This window comes from Lonchura striata, chromosome 3 (genome assembly GCF_046129695.1).
Source record: "Lonchura striata isolate bLonStr1 chromosome 3, bLonStr1.mat, whole genome shotgun sequence".
Lineage (NCBI taxonomy): Eukaryota > Metazoa > Chordata > Aves > Passeriformes > Estrildidae > Lonchura > Lonchura striata.
Window position 1 is genome coordinate 35,912,058 of NC_134605.1, and position 23,313 is coordinate 35,935,370.

Sequence of the window (23,313 nt, forward strand, 5' to 3'; positions counted from 1 at the left end):
GCGGGGGAGGGGGGGCCGGGGCGGGGGGGCGGGGCCTGGGGACGCCCGCACAAAATGGCGGACGCTGGTAGGTGGGGGTTTCTGCTGCTGCTGCTGCTGCGTTCGGCTGCGCCGATCCTCCTTGCCTTCCTCCGCGCTTCGGCCCCCAGCGACTGTGACTATGGCACGCTGGGCTTTGGTGGTTTTTTTTTTTTGTTGTTAGGGATATTTTTTGGTTGTTTATTTGCTTGTTGTGGTTGCTTTTTGTCCCCTCCCCTGCACGCGCGCTGTGCTGCGGAGCTGGTCGGTACAGGTGGTGTTGTCTTCAAGCAGAGGTGCGTTCGAAAGCGATCCCTGCCTGATGGATCAGGCGGTGCCGGGGCTGAGCCTCCAGCTCAGCAAACTCCTGAACGGATTTCCGTGCTCCTGGCTGCCGGGGCAGGGATGGCAGGGCAGGAAATGGCTCCCGCCTCCTCCCTTTCCTGAGCCTGCTGCCCACCGACCGCGCTGCCTGCTGGACCGCGCCTGGGACAGCTCCGACTCTCCTGCTTCGGCTGAAACACTTCTCTTACATGATTCTGGGGGCTGTGTCCAGAGAGGAAGCGGGTTTTCAATTTACTATAATGGGGTATTGGTCAAAAGTAGTGAAATCAGAGGAATGAAGGTTCTCATAAAACTCTTCAGCTTCGTTTCCAAAATCCACAAGCTTCTGTATCTTGATTTGTAATTTAGTCTTAGCTGACTGACATGTGAGGGCTTGTATTTGAAGAGCCAGTCGATTTTTGGCTGAATTTTTGCTTGTGTGTTTGGGAATGTATTTGCTTGAACATAGTCACGATTTTGAAGCATACTATTTATAAGCAGTAGCAACAAAGAGCAGCAGGATGGTGATCTGTCTGATATTTCTACTGGCAATGGTATGCTACAATTGTATTAAAACTGACCCCCTTTAAGATTTTCTGAATGAGTGCATCACTACCCAGGCTCAGAAAATGCACTCAGTCGCCAAAACAAGCATGAGCTATATAAAGACTTATTTTCTGTTACCATTGTCCTCACCTTTCTGTCCTAAGGCTTGCAGTGTTTATCAGTGACCTTAATTCAACTGTAAGAATTCCTGGGATAAGAATTTAATCTTTGAGGATGTGCAGCAGGCTGCGAATATACTTCCTGTGGGACCAATGGATGCTCGACATGTTCTAATTAACTACCCTAAGCAGCAAACTCAGTGCTGCCCAGAGAAGCAGAACACTTTGAGAGAACCACAAAACTGTTATGCATTTTGGAATTTCCCCTCTAGTGTTTTGTGGTAGATCACATGCTAGTAGTTTATCACTGTAAGAAATAGACATACAGATATGTTCTGTTACTTTATTCAAAGGAGGAACATGTTTTCATGCCTTAGTGCCAGGTGTCTGTATCAAGCACTCAGTTTCACCAACTGAAGTAAATAAAAATAGCTGAATGTGCTAAAAAAAGTGAGAAAAATTACTTGTTTGGTTTTTGACATTTCTTCCATGCTGTTGCTTTCTTTACATCAGTTTTTAACTATAGTTTGGTTTTTAAATGGACAAGTAAAAAGCCACAAACCCAAGAAACTGCAAAATATTTTGAAATACGGTTTTCTATAATAGTTGTGCATCTAATAACTAAAAACTTTGCAAAATGCCAGAAAATAATTTTTTCTAACTTTGTTGCCTTGGAGCCAAAGGCAGTCTACAGGAGGTATTCTAGTGGTTTCTGATCATAGATTTTAGTGGCATTTAGAAGGTGAAAGAATCTAGATAATAAAACCTGAAGAGAAAGTTCATTAAAGTGGCTTATCTGCACACCAGTAAGAAATCTGCTCATGGGAGAAGGGGTAGAAAGAAAGCAAACACCCTGTGTGTTGTGATGTTAAAAGAGTTCCTAAGAGAAAAATTCCATTTGTTGGAGACTGACCAGTGCTCATTAGCATTTTCTAGCACCCTGTCATCTTACTGAGCATTGCCTTACAATTACAATTTATAATTGCAATTTGTAAACTTATCTTCAACTAGATGTAGTATCATATTTTAACCACATACCTTAGAAGCTAAGCTTTTAAAGGGACTGAGCATCCATAGTGGGATCCAGTTAAATTATTCCTAAATCAGTACTGAAATCTGGGCCCATTAGTGCAGAGCAAATTGAGACTTTTCACATCTTTGGAAGAGGAAGCACTATAGGTTGTCTCAGGGATTGAATAAATCAGGCAAGAGCCTTACCTGCTTTGCAGAGGTTTTGGTAACATCCCTGCAATTGGTGTTCTAGACAATCCCTGGATGACAGAGATGCCAATCAGTCTGTTCTGGTAGTTCAGCTCCTAAACTCCTCTTTGGAATTCCAAGGCTCATAGTTGAGCTTGCAATTAGCTGCTGCTTGAAGAGGCTTTAGCTAATTGGATGCTGAGGGCAATGTTGGGGTAATAAGATTTTTGAATTCTCATTAGGCCCCAAATAAGAAAGGGGAACAAATGACATTCAGGAGGAACAGAGTAAGAAAAGTTAGGAGTAGCTTTGTATGAACAAGTAAACAGAAATCAGAATTGAAGTTAATTCAGATTGGACCATTAGGTTAAGAAGCAGAACAGTGGAAGAGAAAAACGTAATACCTTAATTATAATTTTTTACCTTCTTGTCTGAGTCAAGACTAGATCCAGGGGCATGAGACAACAGTCTAATGTTGAATGGCTAGGTTATGAGTAACAACAGACAGTTTCTGTGTTTCAATTACAGAACTGGTGTTCTCACAAGGAGGTGCAGTAGAAGATACTCATCTCTCTTCTGAACTTGGCATTAACTTTTTCCCTGGAAAACAGGGCACAGTATATATCTTGTGCCTTCAGGTCCAGGCAAAGCAGCCTGTTCATGAAAAATTTTGGACTGAGCCAAGTAATCAAACTTTCTTCAGCTGTGTCGTCATGGAATTTGAGGATGGTTCAGCTGATAGCAGAGTCCTGGCTGGGAGCACAGAAAACATCCAAACAGACAATTGCTTTCAGAGATTTTACATCTATAATTACAAGGTTGATATTTCTGAATTTAAGGCTTGTCTAGGCTGGCTTCTGTTTCAGCTCAATATTTACTTACAGCTGGGAAGTAGAATGGGCATGTAGCCTACACTGATTCCCCGAGTCCTGGGATTGGTATTAAGTAATCTGTTACAAAACAAATTCATCAGAAAGGGGGGGGGGGGGGGGGGGGGGGGAGCAGTCTCCCTTTGCCAAATAGGGCTTCCTCACTTGGGATTTTTCAATCTAGAGCATTAACAAACTCTGGATAATAGTAAATAAAATCTGGCCTGCATGGTCTGTGGGGTGAGTTAATTTACACCTGATATTGGTGAGGGTTTTTTAAAATTTTGAATGCTGTGATTTTTTTATAATTGCCAGGTATATGATTATTTATAGTGCGCAAGGTACTTTGTATGCAATAGAGCCACCACTCCACGTGCCCACACATTTTAAATCTGTCAAATATATAGCAGTAAATGGTGTAGGCAGCAATATTCAGAAACAGAAGAAATAGCCAAAAGGAAGCAGGAAAAGGAGGAATGTCTACTTAAATTCTTGCTGTGATGCTATTTAAATGCATTTATTCAGAATAGGCAAAGTGATTTCAGATCAGTTAGGATGGACTAGTATTTTCCTGGAGTTCCTTTTTTAATACCCTTTGTGTTTATTTTCCCATATGCATGTAGGCAATGCTGTCTGGACCAAAAAGGAATCTGAGGCATGTGAAAGTTTTCCATCTTTCAGTTGAAGTGATAAAGCTCATGGTTTTGAACCTGAAGAGGTTAGGAGAGTTGAGCAAGCAGAATGCAGCTCATGAAAAAAGATAGCTAAAATACAGTGTGGCTGAATGGAAAAGCTCCGAGGGTGATTAGTCCAGGGGAGAAAGGTTGTCCTTTGTTGATATCTGAGAACTTGTCTGGTATCTTACTAAGAATGTACTTGTCCGATTGGGGTTGTGGGTATTTTGAGGGTATTTGGTTGGTTGGTTTTTTGACATTTCTAAGTTGTTTGGGTTTGTTTGTTTTCATTTGGAAATAAATAAGACATCAGAACCATGAAATTGGAAATCAGCTTCACTTGTGTGCAATTCAGTGCTTCAACATCACACAACCCTACTTGCTGTTTTGAGAGTTTACTGCTTTCACAGCATTTTCGTTGAAGGGAAGCTTTCCTGAGCAGAGAGGACATAAAGCTTACTCTCAAGGCCTCCTCAGGAAAGTTTAGTCTAGAAACCTTTGGATGACCTGTGGGGGAAAAGACTAGGTTGGCCAAATACAGTGTACAGTATGAGTAGCTTGGTCATATAAAGGCAAACTTTCAACTCTGACACACAAAGATTGCTGTCGGGCATGTGAAAAAAAGATTATTAAACAAGGAGAGAGAGAGACTTGCAGAAAATGCAATCTCCTGCTCCTTTCAAGGAAGCTATGATTAGAGAGTAGTGTGGCCACTGAGCTCTTGGTCTTAGCTGCTGTTCCACACTCCCTTAGCCAGATTGCTCTGTTGTCTCGGGAATGTCACTGATACTTTCCTTCCTCAGCACAGCACTGATAACACCTCCAAGTTCAGAGAATGCTTTTTGTATCTCTGGTGAGCTGCATGTTGAAAGTAAAGTTTCCTACCTGTGGTGATTATATGCTTATTTTTCCTGTCAAGAGAATACTGAGGAAGGGTTTGGGACAGTTGAAGCATTCAGATAATCTGCTATAAAAATCACCAGTAGCAACTAAAATTGCTAGGTAGTGTGGTGACATTCACAGCACTCTCCTGGTACCGTGTAATAGTCCAGAGCAGATGGAGCTGGATGTCCTCTCCAGATTGCTTTCTCTCATCTGCAAAGTTGCACATTTACTCCCCCCACATCAATGCAACATACTCTTACAGTAAAGAATGAGCGTCACATTTGGGGGTTCTGCTTACATGTGTGTTCATGCTCCAGACCTGAACACAACATAGGTGAAACAGAGAGGATTCCTGTACCCTGTGTTATTCAGATGGTTGTGTTAGGTTAACATCACGATCTCTCACTGTGCTAGGAGACCTCTGCCATTGTGAGTAGACTGATGTGTTATTGGCAAGGTGCTCTTATAGTAATGTTATTTTAATCTAGTAGTAATGTCTACAACCAAAGAATGCTGTACCTGTAAAAGTACATTTATACCTGTAAAAGCACTGCTTGTGAAATGAACAGAGTCTATGCCTTTATTAATGTTCAGCTCTTTATTAAAAAGCCAGCTCGGCAGGGGGGTGTTGTAGCTTTTCCAGTAGCCAAAAGGGGAGAAGGCATGCAGAGTCTGTCCCTGGAGTCTCCGTGGCACTCTGTTAGCTGGAGGTGAAGAGGTGTCCAGTCTGTATCTGAAATCCCAGCAGACCATCCTCTCCTTTCCTCTTGGCACACTGGTAGCCAAAGTGTGAGGGGATGTGCAGAGCCTGCTGCCAAAACCCAGCAGCAGCTATCCCTCTCCTTCCCTCCTGGTAGCACTAGGAAGAGTGTTTGCTCTCCTTGTGCCCACTTCCCACAGGCCAGTCCAGTCTGGTCCTCAGGTTATGGTGACAGGTCAAACACAGACTAGGGATGGGGTTCCCTTTTCCCCAACCCGCACACTCATCCAGCCCCCTCCACTGTGCCCATATTTTTCATTTAGGGGTGTTTTTCATCCCCAAAATCCCCTCCCATGATTCCACTGGATTATTTTGCATCCCGGTCCTAGTGTGGGTGGGGGTGTAGGTGATTCCCAGGAGCAATTGGCTAACTAACATTTCAATGTCAGTACTTAGCTCAAGCCGAAGTGTCCCAGCCAGGCTGTTTTGTTCATAACAGCTTGGTCTATACCTGCTGATGTTTGGATAACACAGTGGTCCATAAATATTCCTGTGCTGGTTGACAACGGTGACACTGCAAGTCTGTAATGTGCATCCGGTGTCTGTCCGTTTGCAAACTGTTCAGATGCTGTGAGCCAGAAATCATAGAAGGAATGGAGGGATATGATCACCAGGACAGAACTAGAGGAATTTTGGGGGAAATCACTCTTGTTCATGGCTGGAGCCTAGCTTTTAGTTTGGGTAATTTATATTTTTTAACCGGAAGGTTGAAGTCTGAGCGGGCTGTGCGTGCTGCATTGGCTCGGTGTTTTCCTCTCAGCTGCTGCTCCGGCCGGGACGCTGCCGGGGCTGCGGCGCGTCCTCCGGACCGCCGGGGGCGCGCGGGGCCCGCGCCGCAGGGCAGCGGCGGTACCGGGGCGGCACAGCGGGGGGGCGGGGCCCGCGCGCCCCGGGCACGTGGCGGCCGCAGCGCCCGCCCCCGCCCGCCTGGGATCGCCTCGGGCCGGCGCCGGCCCGGACCCGTGCCGGGGCCGCCGTGCCGGGGTGCTGCCGTGCCGGGGTGCTGCCGTGCCGGGGTGCTGCCGTGCCCCCTCTGCGTTCCGAGCTCGGTGCGGCACACTGCCGGTGCGCTCAGCCGGCCTCGGGCTGGAGAGGGGACGGGGCTGGTGCGAGCAGAAATCCTTTTAAAGCCGAGGCCTTGCCAGGTGTGCTTCAGCCCGCGGGGCGGCACACAGGGGGCTGGTTGGCCAGCCGTGGGTGGATTACGGGTATCGCCTGCTTCTCAGGATGGGCACCGGCATCCTCCCTGCCGACTCGGGGTGTTTCATGTTACACGCTGCCTTAAGGAGTACCTTGGTGGGAAATGTGAACATGGAAATAGAATGGATACCAATCCATAGACAGGAAGATATTTCCTTGTAATATTTACAGAGGATAAACTCACCATGGGAAAAGAAAAAACCCAAAACAAAAACAAAAACAACGTGGAAATAAGAAAGCGTCAAATTCCACAGGGCATTGCAGTCCCGCGGTGACTTAAGGGAATAAACAAGATAATTTATTTTCAGGTGGAGCTTGATCATTTTATGAGATCGATTATATGATCATGAGTGAACAATAGCCAGGGTTGGACTATGACCCAGGAACTTGCTTCTAGCTTTATGCTAATTACTCATCACTCCATCTTGGACTGGGGCTGTAGTTCTTATGTTTTTTACCTCATGCTACTTTTTTTTTTTACCCTAGGACATCCTGTCTCTCACACTGAATTACCAGCAAAGGATGGAGAACATTCTGGCTAGTTTGTGTGGGACCAGCCCAGAAGATCCACTCCCTGTGTGGGTTCATGGCAGCATTGGCCATTGCTTTAACCAGCTGACACTAAGTGTGATTCCTCATGTGATCCTTGCAGTGGTCAGTGCCTGCTTCCTTGGCACTCCAAGGTATGACAACTGACTTATCTGGCTTCTTATTACTGTGTGGGACTGGAGGTGGGGTGAAAAGGCTGGAAGTTGTATCTCCCTGTCATGTGCTGTATATATAATTAGGGAAGGACACACTATTATAATGCTATTATATTTGTCAGAATCTGTTTTAATTCAGTGTACAGAAAGGAATGGAGAAAGAGTAGAGGGGATTGTGGGCATTAAGTCACAGAAAGTAATTAAAAACTTTATCAGTGAATGAGGACTGGGGAAACTGGGCGTATTCTGGTAGAGGATATAAATCCAAGGTGGCATGGAAGATGTATATACGGCAATAAGAAGTTTAGAGAAATGCAAATGCAAAATTGTTTTTCTGTTTACCCTCTTCTGAAATTCCTAAATATGATAACATTCACTGATACTGAAAGGCCACAAAGAATCCAGTGATAATTAAGTATTTTGATGGGCAATAGATTATAGACTTTACAAGCACATCATCACTGAAACTCACAGTGATAAAAATGATGTTTCAAGAAAAAATAACCAACAGACAAGGAAATCAAGGATCAGAGATGTGACCAAGAATTCCATCATCCAAAATTTGTGTTAAAGAGGTTAAATATACTTTTTCTTGCTGTTAATCCTCAAGGATTAGAATCTGATTTGACCACAGAATATCATCGTTTGCAAACAAATTTCTGTGAAGAAATGCTTTTCTTTGGTAGCATCTAAGTCTTTGTTGTTGACCAAAGAGTGGGCTATATTGACCTGATGTAGTTTAGCAATGCCTACAGTCAGAAAATATTACAGATCTAGGGAGGTGTATCCAGAAGGTTAAGAAGGAGTGGATTTATAAACATGGGGAAGAGGAGAGGAAGAAAGGACTAACTGAGAGGTAGTGGAATTCCAACTAATTTATTTCACTGGTCTTTCCTCCTCAATGTCTAGCTCTGGTGTGCCTTGCAGGCCAAGCTGGGGATGGAGAATCGCTACCTCCTTCTTACTTGCTGGCTTGTTCCTTGCTGACACCATTCCAGCCACCATTTCCCAGCAGGAGCTGGGCCCTGTGTACCTGGAAGTGCTGGCCAATGGCACTGCTGCCGTGACGTGGCTGGTGCATGGCTTCTCCCTTTTCATGCTCTGCAGGTCCATTCATGGCTTTACCAGGGGCCCTGCAGCCCTGGCTCTCCTCACCCTCTCGCCTCTACCTTCCTTCATCATAACGCTGGTGTGGTATTGCCAGAGTGGGATAGCTTGGTCCCCTGCCCACCCTGGTGCCTCCACCAGGTTCGCCATTCTCTGTCTGCAGCTGGCCTCTCTGCTTGCCTATGTGGTCAGCTACCTCTTCCCCACTGCTGGCAGGCAAGACTTCCTCTCCATCAATTACTCCTGGCAACAAGACCAGCCCATCTCAGAGCCAGGGATCCCAATGCCTGACCTGCAGAGAGTGGCAGAAGATGGTGAGAGCTGGCTCTCACACTTCTTTTATGTCTGGATGAACCCCCTTATGAAGCGTGGCTACCAGCAGAAGCTGAACCAGCTGCAGGACGTCTATGTGCTTCCTCACCAGCTCCAGGCTGCCAGGGTCTGTGACCATTTCTACTCTTGCTGGCAGAAGAAGGCAGCTCTTCAGCAAGCAGATGAGGAGACAGTCTCTCTTACCAGCCCAATCATTGCTGGAGGTGATGGGAGTAGTGATGCTTCAGACAGCCCACACCATGCCCAGGAAGCTGTGTGCCTCTTGTCAGTCCTTCATGCAGCCTTTGGGCTTCGTTTCTACTCCCTTGGACTTCTCAAGTTGGCTGGCAATCTGCTGGATTTTTCAGGTCCTCTGCTTCTGAACTTGCTGGTGAACTTCATGGAGTCGTGTCAGGAGCCCCTGAGCCATGGGATTCTGTATGCCCTTGGGCTCTTTGCTGGCTCCTTCCTGGGTGCTCTCTTGCGGAGCCAGTTCAGGTATGAGATGAACAAGATGGCGCTGATGGTGAGGGCTGCTGTCATCTCTGCCATCTACCGCAAGGCTCTGCGTGTCAGCAGCGCCAGCCTTGCCCGCTTCACTGTGGGGGAAATTGTCAACTTCATGAGCACAGACACCAATAGGTTGATCAACTTCTGCCGCAGCTTCCACGAGTTGTGGAGCCTGCCTGTCCAGTTTGCCATTACCCTCTATCTCCTCTACCAGCAAGTAGGTGTAGCCTTTCTGGGAGGCGTGGCACTGGCGCTGCTGCTTGTGCCCATCAACAAGATCATAGCTGACAGCATCATGGAGAGCAACAAGAAGATGCTGAAACACAAGGACACGCGAGTCAAGGTGAGGGGCAGTGGTGTCTCTCTGGATTTGTGTTTTTTCCCTGTTTGTCCCAGAACGCTGGCTTCTTGTCCACTAATCATAGTCCAAGGCAGATTAATTGAATCCCAGCTGTTGAGAAAAATGCCAGAAGGGGCACACACACACGCTGTGGTCAAAAGTGTTTCAGGGTGATGTAGTTTCACCACCCATAAGATTGTGACCCTTTAATGCTTGTCTTGTCCCCTGGGCTAATTTAGGTTCCCTTGCAAGTTTCTTTTCTGTGTATAGTAAAGGTAAGGCTCCCCATGGCTTCCTTTAGATATGCACCCATCCTATTGCTCCAGTGATGCCATCAATGATGAAGTGGCTTTCAGTCTGGACAAAGGCAATGATCATGGATGTAATTTTATATGGCAATGATCATGGATGTAATTTTATATGGCTCTAGGCTTGGCACTCTCAGTCATCTTTTCCACTGCTTTTCCCCTATTTGCAGTGCCATCTCTTCTCTCCATGTTAGACATTTGATTCCCACCTTTTAGCATTGTATCTCTAATTTGAGGGGACAGCCGTTTCACTCATGCTTTGGGAGCATGAAACATAGGTGAACTCCCTGTAAAAACTGTTGGCAGCTTTAAAAATACTTATTTTCTCAACTTACTTTCCATCTTACGGAGTTGCATCTGATTATGTTGAACTTTCTCCAACTGTTGTAAGACTGGTTTGCTGAATAAAGTTGCTCTTGTTAGTTTTCTTTAATGTTGGGCAGTCCGCTTGCTCTACATATGCTGACCTGAGAGCAGAAATGACAGGACTGCATTGTGCATGAACACCAGAGTTCTGGAAATCAACCAGCCAGGCTGTAGATACAGACTAGCTGTGTCAGAGCAGGACCAGGCCTGAGATTCAGATGTTATCTCAAGGCACTGTCAAGTCAACACAAGTAAATAGTATCCAGGCTGGAGCTAGCAATTCCACACATCCCTTCACCTGTGTTGTTCATCTTTCATTTGGAAAATAGTGTAATACGATGCCTTTTCCTTGGTCATATGCAGCATGGGTAGCTGAAGAAGCTGGTGGGATAGATGAACACAAAGATTCCAGTAGTTGTCACTTAAGTTTATGCCTTTGTTAGCAATAAATGGTTCCTGACATGTCTAGCCTGACCCTTAGCAGGAGAGAGCTGCACACCCGGGCACAGCCCAGGCTGCCTGGGCACTGTTTGCTTAATGTTCTTTTTCTCGTTGCCTGCAGCTAATGACAGAGTTCCTGTGTGGCATTCGTGTGATCAAGTTTTACACCTGGGAGAAGCACTTCAGCACCAGGATAAAATCCTGCCGGGCTAAAGAGCTGCAGAAGTTACGGGCTGTCAGATATCTGGATGCTTTGTGTGTGTACATGTGGGCAGCACTCCCTGTTGTTGTCTCCATTGCCATCTTTGTCACCTATGTCCTGTTGGGTCACCAGCTCACTGCCACAAAGGTGAGTAGGTAGTAGGGAGAGCTCTGAACTTTTCTTGTACAGAACACAGTCTACAGTGGAACTTCAGTCCTGAGGCATCTTCTCTGGGAAATTAATCCATGTCTCTCCACAGCTCTTCAGGCTCTGACTGGTGAAGTTTTTTGGAGGATACAGGGGAGGTATGGGCTCCAGCTGATGGCTGTTTGCTTACCCATGCAGGTGTTCACAGCATTGGCCCTTGTTGGGATGCTTATTCTACCCCTCAACGGATTCCCATGGGTGTTGAATGCAATCCTGGAGGCCAAAGTTTCCCTGGATCGAATCCAGCAATTCTTTGAACTCATGGACCAGGACTTGGAAGCTTATTATGCCCTAGGTAATGGTTAAGGAATCTGCCAGGCCTGAGACTCTGGTCAGCAGATATTCAGAGCAGAGAGCTGATATGTGAGGCTCCAGGCCACTGTTGAAGGGCAGCTGGCTGTCACCCTGTGATTCAGGATGTTCAGTTGGGTAGAGGTGGAGTGGATACACTTCACTTAATTTCTGTGGAAAGCAGGAGACAAGGCTATAACATTCTATTTACCAACCATAAGCTGCTGCTTGTCCCAGCAGAGCTATTAATATCCCAGTAGAACAAGCAGCTCTGTCAGAGGGCAGGGCTCTTCTGACACTGAAGCCATCAACAAACTTGGCTTCATGTGGCGGAAAGGCTTGAGTGGCTGCCCCTCTCCTGAGCCATATTACCTCCCTTTCCTCCTTTCATTGCCTTTGGCCAGCTCCCTGCCATTCTTTTACCTTCACCAATAATAAAACCAGGTTATATCCTTACAGTGTCTCCCTGGCAGCCATGTGAGCTGGAGGCAGAAGGGTTGAAAGAAGGGATGTATAAGTTTAAGGACAAGTCAGTAGGCAAGAGTCTCATTCTGTGGTTGGGTCAGAGGCATCATGCAGTGCCTCATCCATGGTCTCTGCATTTGGGAACAAAGCTGATGATATTTGTGATGCCAGGTGCCTTTAATTTTCTGGTCTTCTCATAGCAGTGCTTTGTTGTTTGGCTTTTCACTTGTAGATAGCCCTTCAGATACTGCTACTGCCATGGAGATGCAATGTGCAGCCTTCTCATGGGTGCCAGTTGAGGAGGAAAGCACCAGGCAGCCCTCATCCACAGGCACTCTGCAACTACACATCGAGAACCTGTCAGTCAGAAAGGTAAGCAAGGACATGGGAGGTAATATAGAAAACTGGCACTACAGAAGAAATACTGGAAACTAGAAATAGTGGAGCAGAGGTGGCATGTTTCCTCAGTCTAGGAGCTATGCATCAAAATCTTCTCTTGGTCAAGAGGCACAGGACACATATTGCATCTCAGAGCTGAAAGGTGCTAGAGAACATCCATGGCTTACAGACAGGAGATGAAATAGTTCTCTCTGCTTTCTACTATTGCTGCTGGAAACAACTAGACAAGGAACAGAGCAAGGCTCTAGAGTTAACATTCCTTGCAAATCTGTGTCCTGTCATATCAGGAGTCTGGTTTACCTGACAACCGTACCCAGCTACACACTGCTGAACATGAGATGGTCCTAGCAGTCAGCTTCCTTACAGGCTACATGTGGCTGAAGAAATCTGGACAAGCTACCCTGTATTAGCACATCAGGTTGCTTCTTTTTATTTCCCTTTGCAGGGAATGCTCCTGGGGGTTGTTGGGAAGGTTGGCTCTGGCAAAAGCTCTCTGCTTGCAGCCATCACTGGAGAACTCATTAAGTAAGTAGCCTAAAGATTTTTCTCTGACTGGTCCCTCCATGCTATGGCAGGTGGGATTTGTTCAGTGCTATCCCATCTTGTAGGTAATTTTGATCTGCCAGCAGTTTTACTTTGTTCCCCTTTAATACCCACTTCTGTTGTGCTTGCAGACAAGGTGGACGAGTGTATGTTTGTGACCTGGAGCAAGGATTTGGTGTGGCCACACAGGAGCCTTGGATACAGTTTACCACTGTCCGCAAAAACATCCTTTTTGGGCGGGAATATGATGCCAGACTGTACGAGGAGGTGCTGGAGGCCTGTGCCCTCTCCGAGGACCTAAATGTGAGTGCCTAGGCTGGAAACCTGCCTGGGCCTTCTTGGCAGGCTTTTGCATCCATCCTGAGCCTCACTGGGATCAGTGTTTATTGTTTCAGTGTGCAGACTGCTGTTCCAATGTCCATTCGCAGTGTTGCTCCGATTACCAAACCCACACCATTCCTAGTGTGCCCATACTTCTTTAAGGTGTGAAGTCACTCTTGTAGCACTTTGGCTGGTTTCTTCTGCTGCTGAGCCAAAAGCTCTTCATGCTGGGGAAAGGAGTTGTTCTTGCAAAGCTGATGACTGTTGGGTTTTTCAGGCAGAACGTATCAGCAGCTGATGCTTCTTTGAGGGGAGGATCAGAAGCAAGTTCTTTGCAGTTTTGAAGGGCTAAGTCAGTGCTCCTGACATATATTCTAAATTTGAGGTTATGACTTTATTAGCCAGTAAACCTGGCTGTATATATGGTAGGAATCTAGCCTTCTCCCAGTTTATAAGCTGATGGCTGATGCCTGATTTTCTGAAGTGCCAAGCTTTAGCAGCTCCTGTTTATTTTGGCCGGAGCTATGAATACTCTGTAAAAGCAAAATTTTTATTTGAGATTTTGTAGAATACACCTATGCTGCCAAACTGAGAGCAAACTTATTTCCAAGTACTGAAATTCAGTAGTTTTTACTGCTACACTGTTTGGAAGGACCCTGACATAATTTTGATGCAGGCACAGCTCTTGTTCTCACAGAAAATTACTGTGTGCAATTACCTCGAACCAGAAGTTGCTCTTAATGGGTAGTTCAGATGTGACCACCCTTCTGGAGTGTAAGAGATTTTCATTGCATAAATAAAGCTCGCTGGTTGTCTGTAGAACCAGTGTATAAACTGTTGCATTGTTTAATTGTTGGTAAGGTGTCAGCCTTAGAAATTACTGCCAGAAACTGGAGAGGGGCCCCTGTGTCCTGGTTTTGGGAACCCCAGTAGTTTCTTGTCCCTTTCTAAATCATTTTCTTGACTATTTCAGATTTTACCTGCAAGTGACCAGACAGAGGTGGGTGAAAATGGTGTGACACTCAGTGGGGGACAGAAGGCTCGAATAGCCCTTGCCAGAGCCATTTACCAGGTAAATAACAAAGGAGTTACTGTATGGCAGATCATGCTGAGTCAAATATAACAAGGCTGGAAGCACTGGGGTGTACAGTTCTGGTCACATGTCTTTAAAGCACATTGTACTAGCCTAAAGGTGCTGCCACATGGAGACACTTGGACTTTTCTCTACAACAGGGCCAGCAGCTGCATCCTTTTTTCTTTTGTCCTCCTCCCAGGAGAAAGAACTTTACCTCCTTGATGATCCCCTGGCTGCTGTTGATGCAGATGTAGCCAACCATATTATGAGGAAATGCATTTTTGGAGTTCTCAAACATAAGACCAGGGTCCTTTGCACTCACAGGACAGAGTTTTTGGAGAAGGCCGATGCCTTGTTGCTGATGGACAATGGCAGGATAGTTAAGACAGGTACTCTGTCTTCTCAGGGATTCACTTGTACCTATGTCTTGGAATGGCTTGAGGGGATTAGGATTAACTAGTGGGGAACCCTGTGATAAAAGAGAACACTGCATGTGGGCGAAGATGGGGTGGAAGGGAATGTGCAGATGTACAGATAAAACAGGACAGCCCTAGATGTGGGGAGTTGATGAGGCAGAAGGATGTAACAGGTTGAATGGAGTGGAGCCTTCAAGGGTACAGTTGATGTGTAACATAGGGAGTGTTATGAGAGAACAAAACTGGGTCATTTCACAGCAAGAGGAAGTGGGAAGATGAAAAGTTGTCACCTGCTCCTCACAGATGCTGAAGAATTTGTATGTCTCTCTTTGCAGGCACACCAGCTGATATCTTGCCACTTATTGAAGCCTTCCCCAAGTTCAAGGATACAGACAAGGGGCATAAGGATAAAGGTCTGTTCCTGATGAGCTTAAGGGGTAGCTGGGGCAGCACAGCTGACCGTCCAGACAGAACCTGTACCTGGTGGCTTCTGGCTTTAGAGCAGAACTCCCACCATTTTGTTCTGCTGTGGCAGTGCTGATATGTGAGTGGTGTATACACAGAAGGACAGGAGGCCCACATACCATTGGGTATTGGTCTGGAGCAGTATTTGAAGCTGTTGTTCCACAAAGAGCTGCCAGGGTTAGTGCACCTGTCTTGAAAGAGTAAAGAGGGGAAAAAGTGTCACTCATAGTTTAGACTTGCTCTGTTCACATTTAGGAACAGCTGCAGGAAGAATTTAACACTTCACTGACCTTTACTTTTGCACCCATACCCACAGCCCCTATTGAACAGGGACAGGAAGAGGCCATAAAGATAGAGACAGAAGAACCAACCCAAAACAATAATCTCATCCACAAGGAGGAAGAGAAGAAAGAAGGGGCAGTGGCTTTTCAGGTGTACAAGGCCTATTGGATGGCAATGGGCAGCTGCTTGGCAATATCAATCCTCTTCTCACTGTTCCTGATGCAAGGTGAGGCAGTGACCCAGCAGCACATCTCTCTTTAGACACTCCTCTCCTCTTGTCCCATTCCCTGGTTGCATGGAGTCCGTAAGGAAAGATGCCAGAGCTTTAAACACTCTCCCTGTAGCAGGAAGACCGCTTTTCTGTTCCCCAAATTACAGTAGCTCAAAGAGCAGGGAGGGGGAGGCACCTGTGGGAACTGTACCTGGCATCTCGCTGCTGCATTTGCATTATTGTACTTCTGTAGCAGTGCTGTGTTGCTGCTGCAGCTCAAGGCTGTTCACTTGCTCCAGCTCTACCACTAACAGGGGGAAGACTATACTGTGCAACAAGACTATGCAAAAGTTGTCCAGCAGCTTCCCCTTCAGCTTGTCTGCTTCATGTTTGCTGATTCAGAGGTAGAATTTCTCTTTATATAGTCTGTCTTTCTCTGTAGTATCCAGAAATATCTCAGATTGGTGGTTGTCATACTGGATGTCCAGCATATCCCAGACAGCAAATACCTCTGTGATGGCCTGCTCAGCTTCCCTGCCTTCTCCAGAGCTACTTCTCTTCTCCACTGCTGGGGTTATGTAAGTGAATATGGTCCAGAGGTGCCAAAGGAAGCAGAAAATGTCCTTAAGTGCATTTCCTGTGAAGATCTTGGAGAGCAGGGATAGATAAACTGACCATTTCACTTCAGGGGATATGTGTGGCTGCTTTGACAAAGAATCAAAATCCCTGACCCCATGATGTGCCAAAAAGGCTTCTGTCTGGGGCTGATGGAAGACCCCTAGCTGCATAGTATTCATAGTATTTGTCCCAACATGCCAAAGGGGTGTAACAGGAGTCCCAGGCTAAAGTATCCTGATTTCCCTTGGAGTATGTTCTTGGGTTCTCATGCCCTGTCCGTGAGTTTACTGCCAGGAGGATGTTGGCAGATTCATAATCTTCCTCCTTTTTTCTAGCTCCCCCATTCAAGAACTGGACAAGACCCCAGCCCCTCCCAATAGCTCAGTGGATGTGAATTTCTACCTGATAGTTTATGGGACCATTGCAGGGGCCAATTCCCTCTTCACCATTATTCGGGCGTTCCTCTTTGCTTATGGTGCTCTCCGTGCTGCTGCTGTCATTCACGACCGACTGCTCCAAAGGGTTCTAAAGGTAATGGGCATAAAGTCCAGAGCAGGCTGAGGCTCCTGCAAGCTGCCCTTCTTCTCATAGCTGGGAGTACAGGTGTGGGAGATAGATTAAGGTTTCTGTTGGTATTGGCTGGTAGGACTGTGTTCAAAAAGGGCTGCACCACAGCCAGCACAAAGGGCCAATAAACTGGAGTTCAAAATGTGTCCTGTTCATCCCATGGAAGGATGATTTATGGCTCCCACCTGCATCTGTTCACTCATTAGCCTTGGATGTATAGCCAGTCAAGTCAAAGTAGCTTTTACAGAATGGCGAGTTCAGGTTTACATGAAATTGGAAGGAGTTATTAAGCAAGATCTAGGGCTGATGCTGGCATGTGTCAGTTAACTTTAGGTTTTTGGCTTCCTTGGGTCCTTAGGCTAGAGTTAGGATTAGGGGATTGTAAATTCAGATTAGAGGCTAGATGTGCCTGGCTACTGTTGGGCCATCCTGGTGTCTGAGTGCTTGCTTTCTCAGTAGCTGTCAGCTGTTCGATACAGAAGGAGTGCTTCCTTCTACCAGCATGAGTTGTTTGGCCACTAGTGGATGCTGGCTTTGGAGGCTGAGGTGAGGAAGTGGGTTGTGGTGGCCATCTCCTTGTGGCCTTATCTGCTCCCCTTGGTGCTGCTCTCGTGCACACTGTTCTCTGTTCATGCTGTGGTTGGATCTCACCACAGCTGACTGGCTCTCACTGTCTGGTTCCTTACAGGCCACAGTCACCTTCTTTGACACTACACCAACAGGCCGGATCGTGAACCGCTTCTCCTCAGACCTGTACTGTGTGGATGACAGCCTGCCATTTATCCTCAACATCTTCCTAGCCAACATCTATGGGCTCTTGGGCATGCTGGTGATAATGACCTATGGCCTCCCTTGGATTGGTCTGGTCTTGCTCCCTCTGGCTGTAGTCTACTTCTTCATTCAGCGCTATTACCGATTCACATCCCGGGAGCTCAAGCGCCTCTGCAGTGTCACCCTGTCTCCCATTTACACCCACTTCTCAGAGACCCTCTCAGGACTGAGCACTATCAGAGCCATGCGGGCAACAAAGAGGTGAGCAGGAAGCACAAGCACCCAGAGAGACGGCGCTATGGCTTTATAGGCCAAGGCCTTCCCCTTATGGGGCTGGTTATAGGGTGTCATTATTACCTTGAATGCCCTTTGTCTGGAGCAGTGGGAGAGTAATTTGAGTGATGCAAAACTCTGTTGTGTGCCTGACAGGTTTGAGTTGGAGAATCAGCTGTGTCTGGAGCAGAACCAGCGCTGTCTCTTTGCCAGCAACACAGTGATGGAGTGGCTGGACATCCGCTTGCAGATGATTGGGGTTGCTGTGGTTACTGCTATTGCAGGGATTGCCATCATCCAGCACCAGAGGAAGCTGGGAAATCCAGGTAGACTGCCATGGACTGATCTATGTCCTAGGCCATGCCCAAGGGTTTCTCCATTCCCAGCCCAGAGCTAAATATTTTCCTACACTGGGGTAAGATCCAGAGCTCCTGCTTCATGTCCCTAGCAAGTCACCCACAGTGTAGTGCTTCAGCTCCTGTCTCTGCTCCTGTATGTCCCCAGCCTCAAGTATGGCCCCAGACTTCAGAGTCCTGACTTTTCCTTTGGGTTTTTTTGTCTACCCACCAAGATGTCAGCTCCTTCCCTGCCACTGACATTCTTGCTTGTGCTTTTGTCCTCACAGGACTTGTGGGCCTGGCACTCTCATATGCCCTGTCTGTCACAAACCTGCTCTCGGGCCTCATAGCCAGTTTCACTCACACAGAGATGCTGATGGTGAGTGTGGAGAGGACAGAGGAGTATACCACAGACATCCCCATGGAGCCCCAGGATAAATTGGTTCAGGTAAAAGCTCAAATGTGTTCTCAGGTACTGGCCCATCTTTTCACCCTTTGCCTTGCACTTGCCCCCTGGGGAGATCGCAGGGTTCCAGTGAACAGATGGAGGGCCCTCACCACAGAAACCACCTTGATCATTCATCTTTTGCTAGTGTATCTCCTGGGGAAGATGAATCTCTGGCAGGAACTGGTGAAGGCTGGAGTGATGGGAAGGAGTAGGGAAGCAGAATGGGTACTAGATACAAGCTGTAATGGAAGAACAAGTCTAGGAGTGAGCTGGAGGTGGGACTGGGCTGTGTGTTGTTTCTGCTCAGAAGCCAGGCAACCATCTAAAGGGAAGGGTGGGACTTGGACTGTGGGGAGGTGATGCTGAAGATGACAATCAATCATTATCATACCCTTTCTCACCTGTGTATCCCTCTTAGGTTTCTGCTGACTGGCCAAGTGAGGGGCTTGTGGAGTTCCAGCAAGTGGTCCTGGCATACAGGGCAGGCTTGCCTAATGCACTTGATGGCGTGAGCTTCACTGTTTACCCTGGAGAGAAGCTGGGGATTGTGGGTCGCACAGGATCTGGGAAATCCACCCTTTTCTTGGCCCTTTTCCGTATGGTGGAGATTAAATCAGGCCAGATTCTCCTCGATGGTGTTGACAGCCAGCTGGTGGGCTTGGAGGAGCTAAGGTATGGCTGAACAGAGTGAAGGGTAGCTGATAATGGCTGAGAGCTGTCAGCGGCTGGATGCCAAAGTAAAGAGTGAGAAGCAAAGGACTCACTGTTGTGGTACCCTCTTTTCTGATTGTGGCAGCTTTTTATGAGTCTCTCTGTTGTTTCTCAATAGTTGTGCTAAGGAAACCTGGCTGGATATGTGACCTATGTCTCTGTGCCTCCAGGATTTGTAGCAAACTAAGACACCCCATGAAAAAAGAAGTAGCAGATCTTTGTTTTTCTGCAGAACCCATCCCATGAGCCCTCAGCTTTTGTTTGCTTGCAGATCTAGGTTGGCCATCATCCCGCAGGATCCATTTTTGTTCAGTGGCTCAATCAGAGAAAACCTGGACCCCCAGGGAAAATGGGTGGATGCTGAGCTCCGCGAGGTGCTGGAGCAGTGCCACCTGTGGGATGCTGTTACACAGATGGGTGAGTTGGAAACCAGTGAGAAGCAGCTGATGAGTGTGGGTTCTGTGAGAGGAGGGAAGGCCTTAGCTGGGGCAGGGAACTGAGGTGGATGCAGTAGGGAATGGGTTAGAACCAGTGTGGGAACAGGTCAGTGGGACCTGGTGGCATTATCTGACATTTGGAGGTAAATGGACTGGCAGGTGATGGATTGGGTGGCAGAAGTTCCCTGGTGAGACCAGCGGTGTTAGAGGAGTAGCTGAGAGATAAGCCAGGCAAGGGAACTGTGCCACATGTTGCTTGTGTCTAAGTGTAAAGGCTCCAGTTCCTAAGGCCTGGGCCTGAGCAGAATTGGGATTTTGTGTGCTTCTGGGAAAACCTTGGACTGGTGGAGCTGTTTGGGGCCCTGTGCAGATGATGCAGGTGACTGCTGATCTTGATCCCTGCAGGTGGACTGGACAGTGAGCTGGGAGAGAGGGGAAAGAGTCTGTCTGTGGGACAGAGGCAGCTGGTGTGTCTGGCCAGAGCCCTCCTGACACAGGCCAAGGTGAGTGCACTGCCTCCATCAGAGCAAGGGGGAGGGTGACCTGCTGGTGGCTGTCTGGGGACAGCAGAGGAGAGTGCTGCAGAGCTGGAAGTGTAATGGGAACACATATCCTGTCCTAACTTCTCAGGCTGTGTCTAGCCAGGGAGTGGGGTCTCTGCTGGGGTGTTTGGGAGCTCCCTTCACTTTCTGTCCCTGGCAGGTGCTGTGCATCGATGAGGCCACAGCCAGTGTGGATCAGAAGACAGACCAGCTGCTGCAGCAGACCATCCGCCAGCGCTTCGCTGACAAAACTGTTTTGACAATTGCTCACAGGTATGGAAGAACCTCTGTGCCTAAAGTCATCCTACCACTCACGGGGAGAGGTGGCTGCACATGCCATGCCTGGGCCTCAAGATGAGCATGGAGGTCTCTGTGATAAGGTTTTTCAAGTGCCAAAGCTGGACCTTCCTTGCCTTTTGCTTTTTCTGCTGGGTGCTGGGTACAACTGGATGTGAAAAAGGGAAAATGTTGTACCCAGAAGGTGGTGTCAGCAAAGGGCAAAATGCCACATCATATCACAGATTTCTCTTCCTGGGCACTGCCTGCTGGCATCGGTAGGGCAGGTGAAACCTTCCTTGTGGTTCTGCCACATAGGGCGAGGAGTAATGGAGAACTATCCTATGGAAAGGGGCAATGTGGAGACAGTGGAGGAGCAGGTGTCCTTGGCTCAGTAGAGGGCAGTGCAGGACAGCCAGCAGCAAAGGGCTGCAGCCAGCTCCTGTATAGCTCTGTCTTCCAAAATCCTGAGTTTTAGTTTCAGCCTGTACCTTGTGCCAGCAAGATAGACACTGCTCAGGCAGGACAGGACAACAGTGATTGCCTCCCATCTGAGAGACTGAGAGTACAGTTGGTGGATGGTTGCAGTCAGAGGGAGGAGGGCAAAACATGAATACTGCAGAGAAGGGATGGATCAGCATTAGGTGGTGTTCTCTGCTCTTACTCTTGCCAAGTGGAGGAGCATTTGGAGGAGGGTTATGCAATTGTAAGGAGGGTGTTTTCAAAGCACAGAGGTTACCACAAAAATAAAAATCAAATGAGCAGGTGACAGGGGCTGGTGTCCTGCTGCACAGGAGTGGGAGTGATGGATGACAGGCAGGGTGGGCTGGGCCTGGCAAGGGAATCAAGTGGGTCTTGTTAAATACATTATGTAGGAGGGAGATGGGAGGGGTGTGAAGGGAATGTGGTTCCTACACTTGGGATGTTAGCCATAAATAGAGTAGAAGTGCAAGAGCACTGTGAGCTGTGTATTTGGGTTGGGTGTGGGGAAGCCACCCTTAATGGGAGAGTAATTAAAAAGGAGAAACAGCAGAGGAAGGAGTGGCAGAAGGCAAAGCAGCAAGACTGAGCTGAAGATGGCCCCAGCCCCTTTTCCACTGTGATAAAGAGCAATGGGGGAGAGCAGTAAGGAGAGAGATGGTGGGGTTGTTTTGTATCCATGGTTTTTCCATGCCATTCAGCTTTGGGTAAAATCCAGGATGGGAGATGACTCTGTACTTGTCTCTTGCCCCGCCAAGTCACTTCCAGTGCTGCAGCCTGCACCCTGTTGGAGATGAATGTCTAAACAGAGCAGAATCTTGAACTCCATAATGCCTTTTACCTGTTCAAATCCTGTGTAGTGTCTGCCTTATGATTTGCAGATTTGTAGGGCTGTAGTTTCACACTAAATGGGGCATGACTGTGCAAAAACATTTCTGCTGCCCTGTCTTCCCTATCCAGAGCCAGAGGTTGCTGCTCTGCTGGCAGTCTGGGTAGACCTGGGCACGTATGTGTGCAGTGGGTCCTGTGGTTGGCTGTCTGGCAAGTACAAATCCAGTGGTGTTGGTAGCATAAGCAAAGATGCTAGACTGCAGGGGAATAACAGCTGATGCACAATTTCTGCTGCCCTTGGGAGGTGGCAAGTGAGGAAATGTTGGGGCAAATAAAGCAACTCACTAACCTCTGTGGGGATGGAGACATTTTGTATAACCCCAGAATCAGGCATGCCCTGAGCTTCCCTGAACAGAACTTCCCTCTGTGCTCCTGGTGCCTTGCCATGCCCAGCAACTGGAAGGCATCACTGTGCTCTCCTAAGAGGTGCTGCATTTCAGCAGCAAGCAGAGGCTCTTTGGGGAGCTGCACTGCACCGTGACCTTGAGTGGAGAGGGAGATCCTCCATAGCTCCTAATGCTGGGCATGTCTTGGGCCACCCTTAACAGCAGGGGAAGCAGTATCCAGAGGTTCTCCTCAGATCCAACAATGTGTGTCCTGGCATTTGTTGTCCACAGGCTAAACACCATCCTGGACTCGGACCGTGTGCTGGTGATGCAAGCTGGGAGAGTAGCAGAGCTGGATTCACCTGCCCGCCTAAGCCAGAAAGATGGCTCCTTGTTCCAGCACCTCCTGCACAGCAGGCAGCAATGATCTCCCTCCTGGGCTCAGCCCAGGCAGCCCATCAGCTGGGTGCCTGGCTTTCCTCACCTCAGACACCAGCCCTGTCCCTGCAGGTCGAGGACCTGCTGAGATGAGGGAGGGGCTTATTCCTGCCTGCAGGCAGCAGTTGTGTGTCCTCAGGGATGGACTGGAGTGTGGCACTGTGGCCTTTGCTTTAATAGGGAAGATGTGACCTGCTGTTGAGAGTTATGCAATCCTGGTTGGTGGGATCCTGCTCCCCTCCAAGGCTTCCCTTTGAGATTACAGAGGGATTTTTTACTCATGGAAGAATCAGTAACTCCTTGTTTGAGACTTAGTCTGACATACACAATGTAAAATAAAGTGGAAATATCCTTGTGGAGCTGTTGATTCAGGTCCTTGGCCCTTTTCCTCATCAGACACTTATATTCTTATGAGATACAAGAGTGGTGCCCTCTACATGAAGACAACCCTACCTACTCTCTACTATTCCCAGAAGGCTTTTCCAAGCCCAGAAGGTTGCACCCAGGAACCTTGCTACTTTTCCTCTGGTTTTCAGTGGAGGTCTTTCCCTGAAGGGGCTAGAATGCAATTGCATTAAAGGCCTCTAAGGATAGTTTATTTCAAGACCACTCCCTCAAGGGAAATTCTCTATCCCTC

General features: G+C 47.6%; 1 protein-coding gene across 4 annotated transcripts; it reads left to right on the forward strand.

The window, feature by feature from the left end:
- The first annotated feature begins 47 nt into the window (after nucleotides 1–47).
- On the forward strand, nucleotides 48–23,035 carry ABCC10 (ATP binding cassette subfamily C member 10). Of its 4 annotated transcripts, none has more exons than XM_021544109.2 (22): nucleotides 48–67; nucleotides 7,082–7,278; nucleotides 8,209–9,571; nucleotides 10,805–11,032; nucleotides 11,231–11,387; nucleotides 12,081–12,220; nucleotides 12,693–12,772; nucleotides 12,922–13,093; nucleotides 14,085–14,183; nucleotides 14,386–14,575; nucleotides 14,938–15,015; nucleotides 15,384–15,575; nucleotides 16,003–16,138; nucleotides 16,514–16,709; nucleotides 17,434–17,777; nucleotides 17,946–18,115; nucleotides 18,415–18,575; nucleotides 18,994–19,247; nucleotides 19,558–19,703; nucleotides 20,129–20,226; nucleotides 20,426–20,538; nucleotides 22,530–23,035. In XM_021544109.2, the coding sequence occupies exons 2-22, from the start codon at nucleotides 7,118–7,120 to the stop codon at nucleotides 22,663–22,665; spliced, it is 4,614 nt and encodes a 1,537-aa protein (XP_021399784.2). In that variant the 5' UTR covers nucleotides 48–67; nucleotides 7,082–7,117; the 3' UTR covers nucleotides 22,666–23,035. The 4 variants fall into 4 exon arrangements, with proteins under 4 accessions (XP_021399784.2, XP_077638194.1, XP_077638195.1 ...); XM_077782068.1 differs by lacking the exon at nucleotides 48–67 and adding an exon at nucleotides 6,329–6,540; XM_077782069.1 differs by lacking the exon at nucleotides 48–67 and adding an exon at nucleotides 6,329–6,460.
- Nucleotides 23,036–23,313: the final 278 nt, after the last annotated feature.